Consider the following 18,528-nt stretch of genomic DNA (forward strand, 5'->3'; position numbering starts at 1 on the left):
CAATGAGAATGACTGAGAAGTAATTTATGCAGCACTTTATTGGTTTATATGTTTTCACGGTGTTACCAATTTCAAGAAGACGTTTGACATTTACTTTGACACAAATCTTAATCTTGTAGTGAAGTTAATTTGTGAGTTTTGATATTACTAAATGAAAGGAGAAATAAATTACAATTTACTACCTTTAAAAATTAAAATAAAATAGATGACAAAACATACCTCAATATATTGTGATATATATCATAATTAAAATTTTTTTTATTCATGTAAAGACGTCTTAACAAGGATACTGCGACAATACATAGAACACTTTGCTACCAAACCTTTCGTGACAATGTCTGCATCTGTTGACTAAAATTTGAAACCTAATAAGCTTTTAACAAGGTCAACAGTTTTCATCTACTCGTAGTCGACAAAAATAATTAAGAATCGGTACATACAATCACAATTAGTGCAATCAGCCTGTCTTAAATAAAGATAAAGTGTTAGTGTCCGCGAAAATGATGTGTACTTTGTTTTTCGCAATCACAACGTTACATGAACATGGATGACCTAAAATGCGAATACGTAAAGAAAAAAAGATGCTTTGGATTGTCCCAGAAAGTGCGAGTTAAAAAACACAATAATGATAGGTACTTCGAATGTAGATAATCAAACGTAATCGTAGTTTCATTGAGTGATCAGTGAGTGTCTCAGCATCAAAAGTGAAAATGTGATGTGTCAAACTGATTGTTTACTTCACGACGGACAGGTGACGGTGAGCGGTTTGTAGAAGTGGTACGCGAGGGCGGCGGGAGGCGGGCGGTATGTCGGACCGTTCGAGTCCCGTAAACGACGGCTACGAGGCATCCGAGCCCGCCATGAGACTCTCGGTGCGCAAGGACCTGTTCCCTGATGCCCGGCTGTCACAATTAGCTACTGACTCGGACTCTGAGGACGAACTCGTGTCCTGTGTCAAGCTGGAGACAGACTTTGAGCAGAGCATTGATGCCATCGCTAGCCAGAGGATGCAGGTTAACGGAGCGCTGCCGTCCCCGACACGTCCTCGCCACAGAAAGCACAAGCAGCACTCCAGGCGCGACACAAACCACTCTACTCTCAATGGGTGTCTTCCTAAAGAGAGGAAGAGGAAAAAACGTTCTCGTGACTCCCATAAAAGGACGCATACATCAAAAAGTGTAGTGTCACAAGTGAAAGGTGGTAAAAACTTAAATTTAGTTAGTAGTAGTGAGTGCCACGAAGAGGAGGAGGTTGAGGAGGCAGAAGAGGAAAGTGAAAGTTCAGACGATGAAGTGCTAGGGCGTAGTGTAAAGTTACCGTTAATTAATGTGCAGAGAGCTAGTGGCAAACCTTACAGTCATAGACTTAGTCAATTATCAACAAAAAAGAGTAAATCAAAGGAACAAAGGACTCATATAGTCATACCATGTAGTGGTAAGCCCCGTTCGATGTTGGACCTCTGTAGTTCTCGTAGCAAAAAGAAATCTAAGAAATCAGATTGTAGTACACCAACGTATCGAAGTCAGATAGTGGACACAAATACGAAAATCAAAATTAAGATAAGAAGAACAAGTTTTCAGGAAGTGGTAAGCTTTTTTAAATATAATAATCTGTTAGTTTTAAATGGTTTGTGCCATATAAGCATACCTAAACTTACATAGTTTAGGTACATAACTTTATATTGTTATTTTGTAAGAATGTACAAATGCCTTGGCTCCTCCTGTAAAAAAACATATTTTGGTATTTAGAAATTTGAATCAAGACTGCAGAAAAAGTCAAGCTTTGATTGCAAGTATTCTTGGAATTGGATCTAAACCACATTAATATTTTTAAAAGTTGTGTCATAATCTCAGCTTTTTTTAATTCGCACTGCTAGTCACAGACCTCCAATCTCAAAAAATAAAGTGTAGTGCTGTGTCTGATAAATGTACAATACTACTTAATTCAATCTAAGTTGGTCCCTCAGAACTTGAGGACAAAATTTTCATATAAGTGAAGTAGAGCTAGTAAGTATTGAAAAGATTAAATTTAAATGTTGAAATGTAATTGTTGGTTGCATAAATACAAAAATGAACATTCTATTTACCCAACTAGGTAATACAGTTTACCTAATCGGCATATAGGAAGCTCATTTCAGTTAGCTTACGGTAGCCATCATTCCCAGTTTATACCCATATTCAATACACAATAATTTTATTATTTGTGCTAAATTTCGAGCTTTGCATTTTCTTTATAGCTTATAGTCCAATCACCTTTGTGTTTTAGAGTGAAAATCTGTCACCTGTTTTTTTCAGAATCCATTGACCCAAGCATATGTACAAGGATAACTTATTATGAAATGAATATTGCTGGATCTAATTAATTAAGCCATTGTACTGTTGTTACCTATACTTATGAAATATTAATCTCCATCATTTATTGGTATAAAAGGGTGGGAGCTCCAAATGTCAGCACTGAGAATTATTGTCTCAGGTATTGAAAATTAAGCAGCTGTGTCAAATGTATCAATTTCAGTACAGTGCTTTTGTTCTAATTTGCTATAGTGGTTGAGTCAACTATTAATACCTGCTACCTACTTTTAAAATAATCAACTATTAATGCTTTCTTATCAAGAAGTCTTTTTTTGGTAAATTCAAAGAAAAAAGTACAAAGTTGTCTAAGTTCTATTCCTATGTTCCTTCTGCTGGCTGGTTGTGTTTTGAAATAAAACTAGCTGTACCCTGCCATGCTTCGCTGTGGCACATTGTGATTGAATGGTTGAGAAAAATAGATAAAAACAATCCTTGATGCGTATTATATATCATGCTAAAATTTCAGCTCGATCGGTGCAGAACTTTTTGAGTTTTTGGAGCGTAAACAAACCAACATATAATTTTATATATAAAGATTGTATTTGGAAAAAAAAATTGTAGCCAGAGTTTGTTTTGCGAATGTAATACTTTATTTATATATTATTTCAGCTAGCTTTCTAGCTTGTTAGATTACAGATTAAATCTCATTTGTTATTTTGTGATTAAAGTTAATTTTCAAATTGTTTTTTAAGTAGGTGGAAGCTTAATAATGTGCCAGCAGATACAGGCCTAATATTTTATCTTATACTGCACCAAAAGATAGTTAAGAATTAGGGATTAGATTTTTTTACTGTTTAATAAGGCATCACAGTCCCAAACAGCAAGTTTAAGATTATCCATCATTTGATGTTTTAAATTGAGCTTACTTGTTCCTTCATCATATCAACCCCTTACAGGTCCACTACAGGACACGGGTCTTCCCACAATGAGACTAAGTTACAAGTAATCCACACTGGACCCCTTTCCAGTGTGGATTACTTGTAACTTAGTGAAATTTAATTAAAATTATATGATTTGCCTAAAATGAAATAAAATATTTATTTCTTTGTATGTTTGTATGTCTATTTTATATCTACATAATTTGTTTATTGTCTACTTCAACTTAGGATTCTTGTATTACACTGAACATTTTCGTTATATATTATAATATGTTAAGGTTTCTTCCTATTTAATAAGTATATATTGAGGATATTATATTTATTGGAAAATAACCTAACAAAAATTAATGATATGTATACAAAATATAAAGGAAAATAACAAAAACAAGAAATGAGTTTTCATCCATGTGCAAGAACTAGGCATTGAGATCTAGTGGTGAGCTTTAAATATGAAACTATACTGTTATAGAATTATTTTACAATCCTTAGTTAATGCAGGTGAAGCACTGGAAAATAGCTAGTTTATTATATTTGAGGACTTTTTGTTTGAATGATATTATAATATTTACTTATACTTTAATGCTACTTCAAACTAATAACATATTAAACCATTGACTTCAAAAGTATAGTTACACAACATTTCAGCCCATATTTCGCCCATTTAGAAGGGAATTTTCGTTTAATTATTTCCAAGTAAATGCCCTGGATTATGCAAGAGAACCTACTTGTATATTCAAAACACACATTTGTAGGTTTAATATAAAAAATTCTTCACTTAAAAACTGTGTTAACAAGGTAACAAAAGTATTTCTGCATATCAAATTAATGATGTTGATAACAATATTTGTTTCTATCAATTTAAAAAAAATGAGACCCAAATACAACATTGCAACCCTCATTCACCCCTTTTTAAATTCTTTTTGAAGCTAAACCTCCTGAAAATTTTTAGAACTTGAGTTCCTAGGTCTAATAATAAAACTTGCATCCCATTTTACCACACTTAAAAGGTTATTTATGCAATTCAAAGCCTTTAAGGCTATTGTGAATTAATTATGCCTTGAATAGCTTTATTTACAAATAAACCTTCTTTATAGATTTTATGATAAGATTGATTTGATTGGCTCTAATATAGTGTTTAATTGTAGCACTTATAATGTGAGATTACACAGTGATCTCAGGATTACTTATCTTGAGAAGAAGATGCAAGTATAACAACTATTTGGTTTTCCTATTGAAATACTCAATGGAGAGAGCAGATGTGTTGAATATGAATTAAATGAAGTAATATATTACATGGATCAGTCAGATATAAAATATTATAAAGAAGAAATTTTGATAAATAAATTTTGATAATTATTGATTATTGAAATAATTTAAAAATTGATTTTAAGCTTCTGTTCATGTTAGAAGATAACTGATAACATAGATAAAATATCAACTGCAGATCAGAATAAAGTTGTCACCACCCCCACTGCAGGGCTAACACAAGCTGGAGACAAAAATTATGTGCCCCGATATATCCCCTGACAAGGGATATCATTAACGTGTCCACCTGCTAAAGCAAGGGAACAGGGAATAGGAGAAGTTTACTCCTGTTTATTTTTACACATATATTATTTGGATATTATTTTCACTTGCGCCAATGCTCTGAGATTTGATAAAGCTGTGGGAGAAGATAATTTTTATCCTTTCCCCGGGGAGAAAATTTTATCCTGCCCATGCTAGCCATGCTAGGTGTATGAGTGACTAAAGCATAATCAGAACAGGCAACAGCACATCCTCTGTGCTATTTCTAATGTCCTGTGTCTGTGTACCTGTCTGCACACGGGGCCCACCCTCCTATTGGGAGAGGCCTTTATTCTAGCAGTGGACTGTTAGACCGTTAGGATAGGCTATTGATGATTGATAAACAATGAGTTATTCAAATTGCATGGTGATGAAAGAAATGCAATCAATATACTTAATTATGAACAAAGTAATGGGTGAAAGTTTCTCATAATCAAGTTTTTTTACATGACCAACTAGGAAGAGTACTTAATTTGATGTAAAGCTATGCCTACACTATGTATGTATGTTTCAGGTATACAGAATAAATATATTATTTTTTGTATACCTATGCTCTTTTATGTAATCTACTCTTTTATCTTGTGGTTGTTGACCAAATCATTTAAAATTGTTTATCACTGTTAACCTTTAAAGATTGTTGTAATGATAATTAAATACACTGCTATATCATCCAAACGTAATAGTGATCATTCATAGTCATAGTTATTTTTAAATTTTATCCTAAAGTTGCAGTTTGTTTTTATGTCAGTACAAAAAGTATATTTTATATTATTTTTTATTAGTATATATTATACTAGTGAATAGCAGTAGAACGATTTCTGGTTTACAATGAGATTAAGAAGAATTTTTTACAACTGATAAGAGAAACCATCCCACCATACATTATCTTTGCCTAGCTGTAACAGCAATGCACGCCAAGATAGGTTTTGTATTGCAGAATATTATACTTGAAAAAAACTCTTTGAGTCTTTCTTTGGCTGATCTACAAAATATATTTATAAATTATTTGTATTTTCTCTTTTATGCTATATATATATATATATATATGCTGTATAGTTTAATCAAACAACCATTCATGAATTTTTTTGTGAAAGAGTGACAAACATCCATACATCCTTAAACATTTCACGCTTACAATTGTAATGGAATACAATGTACAGAGCTGAGATTCGACACTATAATTACAGGTTGCCCCAACACCAACATCGATAGCTGAGCTTGGTCAAAGGAAATCTAAAAAGAAGCGAGCAGCATCACCGGTTGCTAGTGCAAGCTCTGGAGAGGAGTATGATCCTTCTAGGGGAGATGCAGTCATGAGCGTTGCTGCTCCTAAACCTCGTGCGACTCGCTCTAAAACTAAGAAATCTAATAATAATAACTCCAAAACTAAAGGTATAAAAATCTTTTATTCCTGCTAATAATTTTCCCTATAGAAGTTAGTAAAACTCATAGCTAAATCTTTAAGCTAGCTTTTAGAGCTTATGGTTGGGGAATTTACAAATAGAGAGCCTACAATTTTATTCATGCTGTGTATTATAAAAGTTAAGGCCAAATGTTTGCTGTAAATTAATATGTTGCACTAAAAGTCAGTCTCCCCGAGGTTAAACATTGGAAACCTAGACATTGAACATGTAAAAAAATACACGATTGTAAAATTGTGCCTAATCGTCATCACCGCCATAAAGTAAGCTTTAAAAAAAAAGAAAATCTATATGTACATTGTAAATATTATTGCGAAACCTTGGCTAGCATTTTTTGCAGCTACATTTAACTTCTGAGGGTGCGCTATGAATTGTTGCAGTATTAATATGTTAAATATATTATAATAATAGTAATAATACTATTATAATAAGTTCTAATTAATTACATTTCAGATAAAGCTCAAAAGACTGAAAGAACTAGAAGTAGTGAAACAGATAGTAAAGAAAGTGGACCTCAAAGTCCGTGGGCGCATTCCATGCCTGAAGAGATTTTAGTTAAAATTTTTGAAAATGTAGTAAGCAACGGAACTTTACCAGCTGTTATTAGGTAAGATATCCTCTGTAGATATATTTATTCAATGTATGTATTTCGGAGATTGTGCTCAGGGACTATTCAACATGACGGGGAAATTTGTTACCCATCACTTCGAATAGCGTCCTCACGTAAGCTATAAAAATGGTAAATACAGGTCATAGACGATTCACAAATTAAAAACCTCACAGTTTGTGACGAACTTTCCTGGCTCGTAATATTCATTATAAACTTTGTTTTTATTTCAGATTGGGTAGAGTATGTAAATTATGGCACAGTGTCAGTTGTAGGCCAGAACTTTGGAAGAATGTAGACCTTGCACAATACACTGTAGATAAATGCAAAACTGACTATAAACTGGTCTGGCTTCTCGAAAATCGTCTGTCCCAATGTCAGATTTTAAATATTGGTAAGTTATTTTTTGTTGTTATTCAGTTCAACTTGTCAATAATTAGCTACTATTGTAAAATTTACAAAGATCTTAATCTTGAGGAATGGAAAAGAGGTTATATTAAAAACAACTCTTTAGACGGCCGATTGGTGCAGTGGGCAGCGACCCTGCTTTCTGGGTCCAAGGCCGTGGGTTCGATTCCCATAACTGGAAAATGTTTGTGTGATGAACATTAATGTTTTTCAGTGTCTGGGTGATTATATGTATATTATAAGTATTTATGTATGTTATTCATAAAAATATTCCTCAGTCACCTTAGTACTCATAACACAAGCTACGCTTACTTTGGGGCTAGATGCCGATGTGTGTATTGTCATAGTATATTTATTTATAGTTTATTTAACTCTACTACTAAGTGGCTTTGAGTTCGATTTTCGGTACAAACAAAGACCTGGAACATTACTCTAAGCATGATGTTAAATAGCCTATTTGTGACTTCCAGCAATTGCATATTTGATGTGCACAGTTGGTTCACACTACTGTCGTTTCTAGAGACAAGCGTGTTCAAGCAAACAAACACTTTTAGTTTTATGATTGTAATGGCCGGTAGTACTTACAATCCACTGCTTCATTACTACACAGATGCAAGTCATGCGCACTCCCAATCAGTACCTAGTCAGTCGCAAGACTACTCGATTGACAGCTACCCCCTTTGCTTGTGTACCTGAGACAATGTATGTGTATCTATTCAATAGATACGAACCCTAAAATCATTATCATCATCATCATATCAACCCATTATAGGCCCGCTTACATGGCACAATGAGAAAGGGCCGTATACCACGCTTGTCTAGTGTGGATTGGTGGACTGCACACGCTTTTAGGAACATTATGGAGAACTCTCAGGCATGCAGGTTTCCTCACAATGCTTTCCATCACCGTTGAATCAACTGATATTTTAATTGCTTAAAACGCACATAACTTGGATTACAACTCGACACCCAAAAAGTGAAACCGAAGCCCTTGCCATTAGACTATCACCGCTTCCGCTTCATCATTTTGAGTATACATACATATAATAGAGCAAGCCACTCACAGTAGGTATGAATTTTTACATGTTGTACTATGTTGTGTTGTAGCTCAATGGAAGGTATGCAATGTGTCGTGGGTGCTCGCGTGTGTGGTGGACTACTGCCCGGGGCTGGTGGAACTGAGCGTGGCCGGCTGGAGCCGCATCACACCGGAACAGCTGTTCGATGTGGTGCAAGGCCTGCCCAAACTACAGCGGCTTGATCTTTCTTTGACGGTAATTTAAGTAATTTACTACTAGTTACTAGTGCATGCCCTGGGCATGTCTCTCTAGTTGTTTACTTTAAAACTAACATCTTTGGTTCTATGACTTTTTCTCTAACTTAATAGTTTATGTATTATGAAAATTAAGCTTAATTTGCTATACTCCGCGAAAGGCAGGGGAATCTGTATGGTGTAATTTATAATTTCTTCAATCCTTATACTCCACACCAAATGCTGCATGTACTGTGTATTATTTAATTTAAAAATGATATATACATATATTAGTTTTTTATTTTTTAATATTTATTATATTATGTATTATTTTATTTGTAATCTAGTATAAGTATGTAGTTATCCATTTTTTTTTTCTTAATTATGCACCACCTACATTCTGTCTTCATCATGTTTTCCTAATCCTAAGGTTGCCTGGCAGAGATCTACTAAGCGATAAGGCCACCTTTTGTTTTCTGCTTCTGTCTTTCTTTTCTTCGTTTCTGTCTTTAACTTGTAGTGGTGTGCACATAAAGAGTATAAATAAAAATAAATAATAGTATATAGATATTCTACTTGTTACAACTCTGTACTGTTGTCCGTCGGCAACAGCTCACGAATCACGGCTTCATCGTGCGGTCACTGACCCGACTTAGCGTCGTTGTTAAATCACTTGTAGTTTCACAGTGTAATGCCACTTTATAGATAAAACATGAATTTTGAAAAGTCGTAGAACAAAAGTTGTTAGTGTTAATGATAGGAACCACCAGGTCATAAGCTTTCTGGAAATTTTTATTTAACCCTGTGTAATATTAATATGCATTTATGCAAACAGTCTGAAACGGGAGGTTCGAGCACGTGTTTGTCGGCTGCGTCTATGGCCCGCGTCGCGAGCAATTGCGGCACGCGTCTCACGCACCTCACACTTGCCAACAACAAGTTCTCCGCCCTGCCGCAAATACTCTCCTCAGTTGCCGTAAGTATTCATCCGGGTTTGTTACTCTCCATCTTTAAGTAAATAACTATACCTAGAACTACTGAGCCGGTGCTCTGTGTCAGAGTTGACATCAGAGTATGAGAGTGAGGGAGTAAAGAGTGCATCTGTGTTTTCGCATACACTTGTACACTGTATAATCTACCGCATAGTTAAAAAAATCTCGCTGGAGATTGACAACCGTGGATAAAATCAGCTAGGGAAGCTTCCCTAGCTGATTTTATCCACGGTTTGATTTTATCTGATTGGCGCAATGGCTCGCACACCTACACAGCTGTGTAGGTGTGCGAGCCATTGCTTCCTATATTTTTACAACGGTCAGCGTGGGTTCATAAATCGTGCCAGCAGTGTCTCACACGAGCTACTTCTAAACAGACATTTTTGAGATTGAGAATGGTTTATGCTGTAGTCGTAGGCTTGGTTAACTTTACACGACCTTGAAAACATTTTGGAGGATTCTCGATGAAAAAATGTGATATTAAATTGTTTAAAACGAACACATATCCGAAAATTTAGGAACGAACTCGTTAATCGTTAAAAACTAAAGCTAGTTAGAGTAGAGTAGACAGCGAGTAGAGTAGTAGCTAGCTAGAGTAGACTTAATCCAACCTCACTATATCGAAACGCTATTAAACTAATAGCGGTTGTATGTTACTGACTTTCCTCTTAATTTACTCTAGACTCTAATGGAAAGTAATCTGAAGAATTTTAAATACTGAATATATTTTCAACAGAGTCACTGTCCGAATCTCGAAGTGCTGGATATTTCTGGTGCCCAGGCAACGTCTCATCCAGCACCGATTCCTCTAGAAGCACTGCAGAAAGGCTGTCCTAAAATAAGGGTATTCAGCGCTGCCAATGCCCAGTTAGTTCTGGCCTCTGCAACTAAGACGCAACAGGTATGTTGATCATTAAGCTAAAAGATGTAAAAACTTTTCAAGAGTTGCAGTTCGGACTTACTTTCTCAATATCTGACGGCATTCCAAGATGGTCATGGGAATGTTTCTGCGCTCAGTCAACAGTGCCCGTCGAAGCCGACCCTATGAGATCTGGAGAGGTCCAGCGACTTCGTGGGACTCGTTTGATGCAATCTTTCCACCTCATCGGGGGTCTACAAACGCTGCAATTACCGTTACTGGTCCAGCACCTAGAGACCCTAACGTCCATCGGATTTTCCGAGTTACATGTTCAGGATAACTTGTATATAGGCAGCGTATTTTTTATCTTTGTGGTGTGTATAAAAGTAAAAAAAATATATAGGTATTAAATCACCGTACAGTTGCCATACAGGACTTGTCTAGCCAATTATAGCAAATTATAAACCGATGACGGCCGATTGGCGCAGTGGACAGCGACCCTACTTTCTGAATCGAAGGCTATGAATTCGATTTCCACAACTGGAAAATGTTCGTGCGATGTTTTTCAGTGTCAGTGTTTATCTGTATATATTATTCATAAATATATTCATCAGTCACCTTAGTACAATACACAAGCTACGCTTACTTTTGGGGCTAGATGGTGATGTGTGTATTGTAGTAGTATATTTATTTATTAAAGCAGAGTGATGAGTCTATGCTATACAACACTTTAGTATGAGAGAGGCCTTTTTGTTTTATCGTGGTGGAAAAGCTTAATGGCTACCTCTGTCCTTTTGGGCAGGACAGTGGTTATATGGGACTCTTTTACCCAAACCATAACCACCACGGCTTGTCCCTCTCGTTAAGTTTAGGAGACGTCCGGGGAACCCATTGTATACTTTCCAGACGTCAATGAAAGAGAAGGCCTGAGCCCAGCAGTGACACGTTAAAACGTTGATAATGAGGATACAAAGTAAATATTATAAAACTGATATAATTCTATAACATATAATTTGTTTGTGCGTCCAACACGCTTAATCCATGAGGCAGATTTAACTAAAATAATATGATTATCCAACTTCAACTTGGATCATAATCGCTCCACTACATCGAGGTTCATTTCATTTTATCTTAATTTCACGCTAGCGAAAATATGTTGAAAAGTTTGATGAAGGACTTCTATTTGAAAACGTAGATGGAGGCAGGTGGTTGGACCCAACTGGAAGAGGTTTCGATCGCCGGTAGCGTAGCTGAGGAACGCGCGGCCGTCGGTGACTATAGGCTTGGGGACGAAGCTTTAGCGAGACTCGTTCGAGGGGCCACACGTCTGAGTCTACTCGACCTGCGTGGGCTACAACGCATTACCGACTCGGGACTAGTACGAGTGCCGGCGTGGGACCTGCAACATCTCTTTCTAGGAGGTATGTTTGGTAGAAAAATTGACATAATACACAAACATTACAAGAAATTATATGTATTATGTTTGACGGCCGATTGGCGCTGTTTTCTAACGACCCTGCTTTCTGAGCCCAAGGCCGTGGGTTCGATTCCCACAACTGGAAAATGTTTTTGTGATGAACATGAATGTTTTTCAGTGTCTGGGTGTTTATATGTATATTCTAAGTATTTATGTATGTTATTCATAAAAATATTCATCAGTCATCTTAGTACCCATAACACAAGCTATGCCATCTAGCCCCAAAGTAAGCACTTTGGGGCTAGATGGCGATGCGTGTACTTGTCGTATTTTAATATTATTTATTATTATGTAGTTAAAGATTAATTCAAGGGTAGATAACATCAAGAAACATATAAAACTACATATTGAAATAAAAATTATACAATTTGCGGCCGCATACGCGAACTCTGCCAGGTAACCTAATTGTGGACTACATTTCACATTCGTTTACAGTGGATATGATGATTAAGTATTAATTGGGTTGGGTTGTATAGCGACTGTATCATATATTTATATAAACATTAATATAGCGCACATATACATACATTCCTTACTACTAGTTTATAGGGGATAACCTAAATGTGCAATAGCTTTAAAATAGAAAACAGCGACGTGTTTGTATGATCCTTAACGATTAAACACAAAGGAACTAAAAATACTGTTACGCTTAATTAGCTTAATCCTACTAAAATTGTTTTAGGTTGTAACGTGTTACGGCAAACGAATGCTTGCTTGGAGTTAATTTGTGAGAAGTGGTCGCACAGCCTGATAGAGTTAGACCTGTCCTGGGCCTCCAATGCCAAGGTTTTGCACGCGGCAGTCTGCGCTTTGGCCGAATCTCCAAACAGCAAACTCAGGTAAACGAGATAATTTAAATTAAGGGACGGTTCAATTAACACACGAATCCTTGAATACTGCATTCAATACGGATCTTAAATACTAAGAAGACCATTTTTTTTTATGAATTTTATTTAATTCTTGCAACAAATATCTCACTTTATAATCATTGACCCAACTAAAAACTGCTAAAGGTCCTGATAAGGTTTTTGTTTTTACAGAGTACTCAATTTATGTGGATCATCCGTCTCGTATGAAGCTGTCAAGAAAGTACTATTAAAATGCCCTCGCATAGAATCGCTCAACCTAAGCTCATGCCGCGCTTTGCCGAGAGGTATGAAACGCCTCTACTTAGGGAAGGAACTTCAGGACCTCAAAGACGGTTTAGATCCGGAAAAAGTTAAAGCCAAAGAGAGTAAAACTGAAGAATCCAAAAAGAAAAAGACAAATGCACAGGCCTCTAAGACTGATGACGACAAAGAGTCAAAAAAGAATGACGCAGCAGAAAGTTCTGGTAGTAGTAAAGTAGAAATTAAATCTCCAGATAAGTCTTCCGACACTGTGTTTCAGGAACCAAAAAGTATACCCGATTTAAGTACTAGTGTTCCTGATAAACGTACGTCTATCGAAAAACAAATTATATGTTCCCCTAGTAATAAGAGCGATGAGCAATCGAAGAATACTTCTGAAAATTTAACTTCCGAAGCTGTGCGAAAACTTTCGAGTCCCCTTGCTCAATCGAAACCCGATTCCTCATCGACTCCCCGGTCAGATTCCGTCAAAACTGACACGGGAAGTCCTCACTATAGTCCCGTCCAAAAGCCAGATAGCCAGATTCCTAGTAGTCCCGATGTTCCGCCAGAATTGGTTAAGGGCAACCATTCTTGGAATTTAGGCCAGTTCAAAAGTACTCCTTCTCATAAATCTGAAGCAAGTCCACTGAACAGATTAGAGAGTCACACAAAAATACGACACGCTAAGGTCATCGAGCAATGTAGTCCCACCACTTCTCTTGAGAACAAACCTAGTCCTGAAACCATAGCATTGAAACAAGATATTAAGAATCTTAATAATTGGAATTACAGTAGCTACAGCCCAATGCCTAGGCAGGAAAGTCAATTTTCTTCTCAAAGAAGTCCCTATTCGGCGCAACCGAGCCCCGCTCAGCCGAGTCCGTACTCGACGCAGCCCAGTCCATATTCCACTCAGCCTAGCCCTTATTCATCACAGCCTAGTCCTTATTCTGCTCAACCGAGTCCGGACACGAGTCAGATCGTCAAGGCCGATCTTCAAAAGTCGGGAGCGTGGAATAATGACAACTATAGTCCCATGCCTAAGCACCATGCTCCGTTTTCACCACATCCTTCGACTCACACAAGTCCCGATCCCGGCTTAGGAGTCAAAAACGACAATCTACGTAATAACCCGAACAGGACTCCCGGTCAATACAGCCCAATGTCTCGGCAGCAGCACCACAGCCCTTATTCACCCAGACCGAGTGTTGAAAACACTTACAGTAATAAAAAGAGCCCAGGAGTCGTTAAATACAGTCATCTGCCTAGTCCAGATGGTGGACATGCCTCGCGAACGCACTTGAATGCGAGAGCACAGGACGTGTATGGGCGTTCAGTGTCCAAGGTTCTCGATATAACTCCGAATGTCCCTCCACCGGAAATTCCGAACACATGGGGTTTCAATCATATGAACACTCCCACGACTGGCATAGAATCGTTAGTTTGGGGGACACCGTCCTTCGGTACGGAGCCCGCGATACAATCTCCGCTGCATTCGCGCGTAGACAACATGCCAACGATGTTAAACACTCCTCCACCGCAACCGTGGGGCGAGCTGTCTCCATTCGACAGCGGTGTCCGGAGAGCTCCCGACGCGAATGACCCGTGGACTCTAGGCCAGTTCCGAGTGGAGCCGCCTAGTCAGGTACACAACACGTTCGTGGAGCAGAACGTGAGCTTTGAGCCGCTAGGTACGCACCTGTCGCACGGAACGCATGCGTTGCACGCATACCTGGACGATGCCTACTCCGAGACGTCTCGCGCAGACTGACGCGACGGCGCGCAATACTCGAACCAATGTTTATTATCCATTAGGATCCTCGGAGGAGCATCTGAGCGGAGACGGATTTGGAGTGATATAATTATAGATATGAACAATTATTGTTAGTGATTGTAAATAAGATTATCTAGCTAGATGTAAGTTTAATGAAGCTAGGAATGCATTCAAATTATTTTGCAGCCGTTAGTTTATGAGAGATGCAGATTAATTATATTAGGAGTTAGTTAATCGAGATATAGATAATATAAATTGTTTTATACTCGATTGTTAGGACGTTCTCATCAATCTGTGCTTTGTTGAACGTATATTATACGTTACATTTTCGGTAACTTGTGAATGAAAATAAAATATGTCTATGATATAACTATTTCCGAGCAACATTTCTTAAGTTTACATAAAAATTAGATTTTCTCATTTAAATTTTATCTAGTTTATATCGAGATATGATCTTATAGAAAAAACAGCAAACTAATAATGCTATTACAATTTAGGCCTACTTAGGCCTGTGTTATATGTTCGTTGTGTAAATCGGTCTTATGAAAAGCAATAACAATAGTAGTAATTAAATAAACAGTGAATATTGCTACGCCGTAGCTTATATTTGATTATAAAAAAAAAACATTATTTAATAGAAAATTGAGGCGATGATTTGTAGTCTCAAATAGCTCAATGAAGTTTATCTCAATTTTAAAATATCAACATTCCTTTTTAATAGGTATTTATACATAGTTTCAGAAAAAAATGGTACATTGTTATAAAACTTTATTTGCTAAACCGTTATTGTTCCGGAAATATTTTTTTATATTGTTGACAATGAATGTATTTAGAATGTAATCAGAGCGATAGTTGAGCAGCTATGTTAGTGATTTTATTATAATATCATTATTTTAAAAATGGGGTGTTGTTTATGCCTACATCAAATAAATAAATCCTTGTAAAGGATTAAATAGGATGAAGCTTTTCTTAATACCACCTCTTTGTTTGTTATAAATTGCACAATCTAAAATTACTTATTACTTATTGTACAATATGAAGTTTCCTAAAAATTAAAATAACGAAATTTTAATTTTCCAATCCAAAATTACGAAAAAAAATCGCGCAAGGAACTGATATAATTGACGAATGTGTAACTTTGAAATAATGTTTTTCGTAATGAAATGTATTTTTTATTTACTGGTCACGTTGAACACAAAAATGAATTTGCATTTACTTTTAGTAGCACGAGTTTTATTATATTTTTTACTGATTTGTTTATCGCAGCATTTGCAGATTACTTTATATTAACATTTCATTATACTATACAGATGACATTGCAGCCAAGGTCTAACTTGTAGAGGAATTTAAAAAAAAACATATATTGGTAGAAGTACAATGACGATCGGGATGATGATACCGGTAGATTTTTTGTATAATTATTGTTATTTTATAACAATATAAACACATATATTATATAAATAAGGCAATAATCAAACTGAAATTATATTAAATATTGAATCTATTCCGTAACCAGTAAATGAAACTACGTTTTATTATTATAATAATTGGTTTATGTAAGTTTTTTTAACATCACATTTATTTGCGAACGTTTTTTGTTGTAGAATAATATGTATGATGTCCTTCGTAAACTCATTTGTGCGCGTAGTGCTTTATACGTTAGTTTCTGCAGATACGGATAAAGGACCTTCAAGAACTGTAGATATGCAGTTCGTATAATTAATACGGCTCTTACCAGCGGACAGGTCCACCCATTACCGCCTCGTAAACTTGCGTAACCGGCCAAGCACAAATATTGGAGGAGAAATTTTATTTAAATACTTTAACACCCAAATATGCTGTTATATTTAAATTCTTACTGAATTTAAATATAATATAATCAAATATAAATTTAATAGCACAAAACCGTAGTGTAGAATTTGTTTTTTGTCTGTTACGATAAGTCGGCGGTAATGGCTCGATGTTTTAACGCGCTGATAAAGACCTTATCGCTCACCTTTACGGTAAAAAAATACTGTAGAATTTCACAGACTGGCTTCAACTACCATGTAAGCTTCTTGTACACACTGAACATCAGATGTCAAAACACTCATGCATGGCTAGCATAGACGGGGGACTATAGTTATATCCCCAGATTATATACCCTGACAAGGGATAAAATTAAAGTGTCCGTCCGCCAAAACACGGCAAGGAGACAAGGCAAGGGGGATCAAAACTCATCATGATTTCACATTGTCGCTATCGATCTAGAACAATCAATACGTTGGGCTAGAAAAGCAATACCGACTAAGTGGGAAATTAATCTGACTAGAAAATACTCACTTCATTGTACGACTTAAAAATAATAGGAGCACATGAAAGCTCTCTCTCTTTTATTATGACGTTACGATAAAGATTTGCGAAATTAATAATTATTTTGGAATTTCTTATTAGCCAGTAGACTCGCACAATTCCTAGCGTTTAGGATTCCTTACCTCATAGACCAAAACGAAACTCTTACATGATCACTATGTGATCTTCAATTCAGTCTCGGCAAGTTATGAATATGATAAAGGAAAAAATAAGATTTCGAATGCCACTTATTTTTTTTTTTTAAGAAAATCGAGCTACCTTCCTATCCCAACCTTTGAGACTACTACTGGGCCTAGAAATTGTAAAATTCTGGCATAAATAGCAATTTCGCACTCTGCATATAGGAAAATCCTAATTAATTTTCTACGGGAAACAGGAAAATGGTTTATAGTAAGGAACCCTCTCTATGGGGGTCCGACTCGCAAGTGATGGATTAATGTATAGTAATAGCGTAAATCGTGTAGTAAATAAAAAAACGCGCACAAATGAGCGAATATGTTTTACGGTGTTTTGATTTCTGCTGAAATTATTTAAAATAAAGTACAATATTTATGCTAAGGGGCATCCATTAATCACGTACGGTAACTGGCAGTTATTCGGCCCTCGTCAGTCGTCACCCCTTGAGCCGTCGTAAGATTTTGCTCGACTATATCCCACCTCCACCGATGCAAAGGGAGATTTTTCAAAATGAATACTTTTAATCCTCATAATTTAGTATTTGTACGTTGGATTTAAAGAAAATAATTTGATTACGTCTTTTTATTAATTGCTTTAAATAGTCTTCTTTATTTAACCCAGTTTTCTCGTATTATTATACTATTTCTGGCAGAAAAAAAACTTATGTGAGATTGAGTGATATTCGGCTCAGCCCCCTCTGTTCCCCATAAACATTCACGTAAATAATGGACGCCCCTTAATGAGTATGAATAATAAGAAACATCACAATGTTTTTTTATAAGTGTAATTAATACCTGTAATATAATTTGACAGCATTTTGTACCTTGAAAAGTTCAACCAAATAATCATGAATTTTTTTATTTGATTTAGAAGTAAAGTTTTTTACAACCGTTCTATGCCCTAAGGCACAAACATTGGAAATAAAATAAATTTTAACCACAAAGAAAAAAAGCAAGTACAAAGTGCTTTGTATAAATTATTTATCTACTTAAGTACTTGTTGTATTCAAAGAGAACCGTAAAATCACCAAATATTGTTTCATTACCTACATTATTAGCCTTATTAAATGCCTATACTTTTACGAAGAAGATATTTTATAGTTTTATTAACTTATTACAAATCGGAGAATATTATAATATACATAAATGTATAAAATATAATATTAGGTAAATATTAATGTTAAATAATCGTGTACTATAGAATGTATAAAATAAAGTTGACTAATATCTGTAAGTTCTGTTATGTAGAGATTTTTGTTTGTAATATTGTTACATTACTGCGAGGACACACAAGTGGTCCAAT

The 18,528-nt window shown here is 35.9% G+C and overlaps 1 protein-coding gene across 1 annotated transcript; it reads left to right on the forward strand.

The window, feature by feature from the left end:
* Positions 1–296: 296 nt before the first annotated feature.
* On the forward strand, positions 297–15,443 carry LOC120637648. The gene is made up of 10 exons (XM_039909563.1): positions 297–1,586; positions 5,983–6,187; positions 6,670–6,823; positions 7,057–7,217; positions 8,339–8,505; positions 9,319–9,459; positions 10,212–10,376; positions 11,530–11,755; positions 12,494–12,650; positions 12,852–15,443. Exons 1-10 carry the CDS (start codon positions 807–809, stop codon positions 14,692–14,694), a joined length of 3,999 nt encoding a protein of 1,332 aa, XP_039765497.1. The 5' UTR covers positions 297–806; the 3' UTR covers positions 14,695–15,443.
* Positions 15,444–18,528: the final 3,085 nt, after the last annotated feature.

The sequence above is a fragment of the Pararge aegeria genome, chromosome 4, assembly GCF_905163445.1.
Source record: "Pararge aegeria chromosome 4, ilParAegt1.1, whole genome shotgun sequence".
Classification (NCBI taxonomy): Eukaryota; Metazoa; Arthropoda; class Insecta; order Lepidoptera; family Nymphalidae; genus Pararge; species Pararge aegeria.

Coding starts and splice junctions, on each gene's coding strand:
- LOC120637648 (XM_039909563.1), top strand. CDS start 807: ATGTCGGACCGTTCGAGTCCCGTAAACGACGGCTACGAGGCATCCGAG. Junction 6,188..6,669: donor TAATAACTCCAAAACTAAAG/GTATAAAAATCT, acceptor ATTACATTTCAG/ATAAAGCTCAAAAGACTGAA. Junction 9,460..10,211: donor AAATACTCTCCTCAGTTGCC/GTAAGTATTCAT, acceptor TATTTTCAACAG/AGTCACTGTCCGAATCTCGA.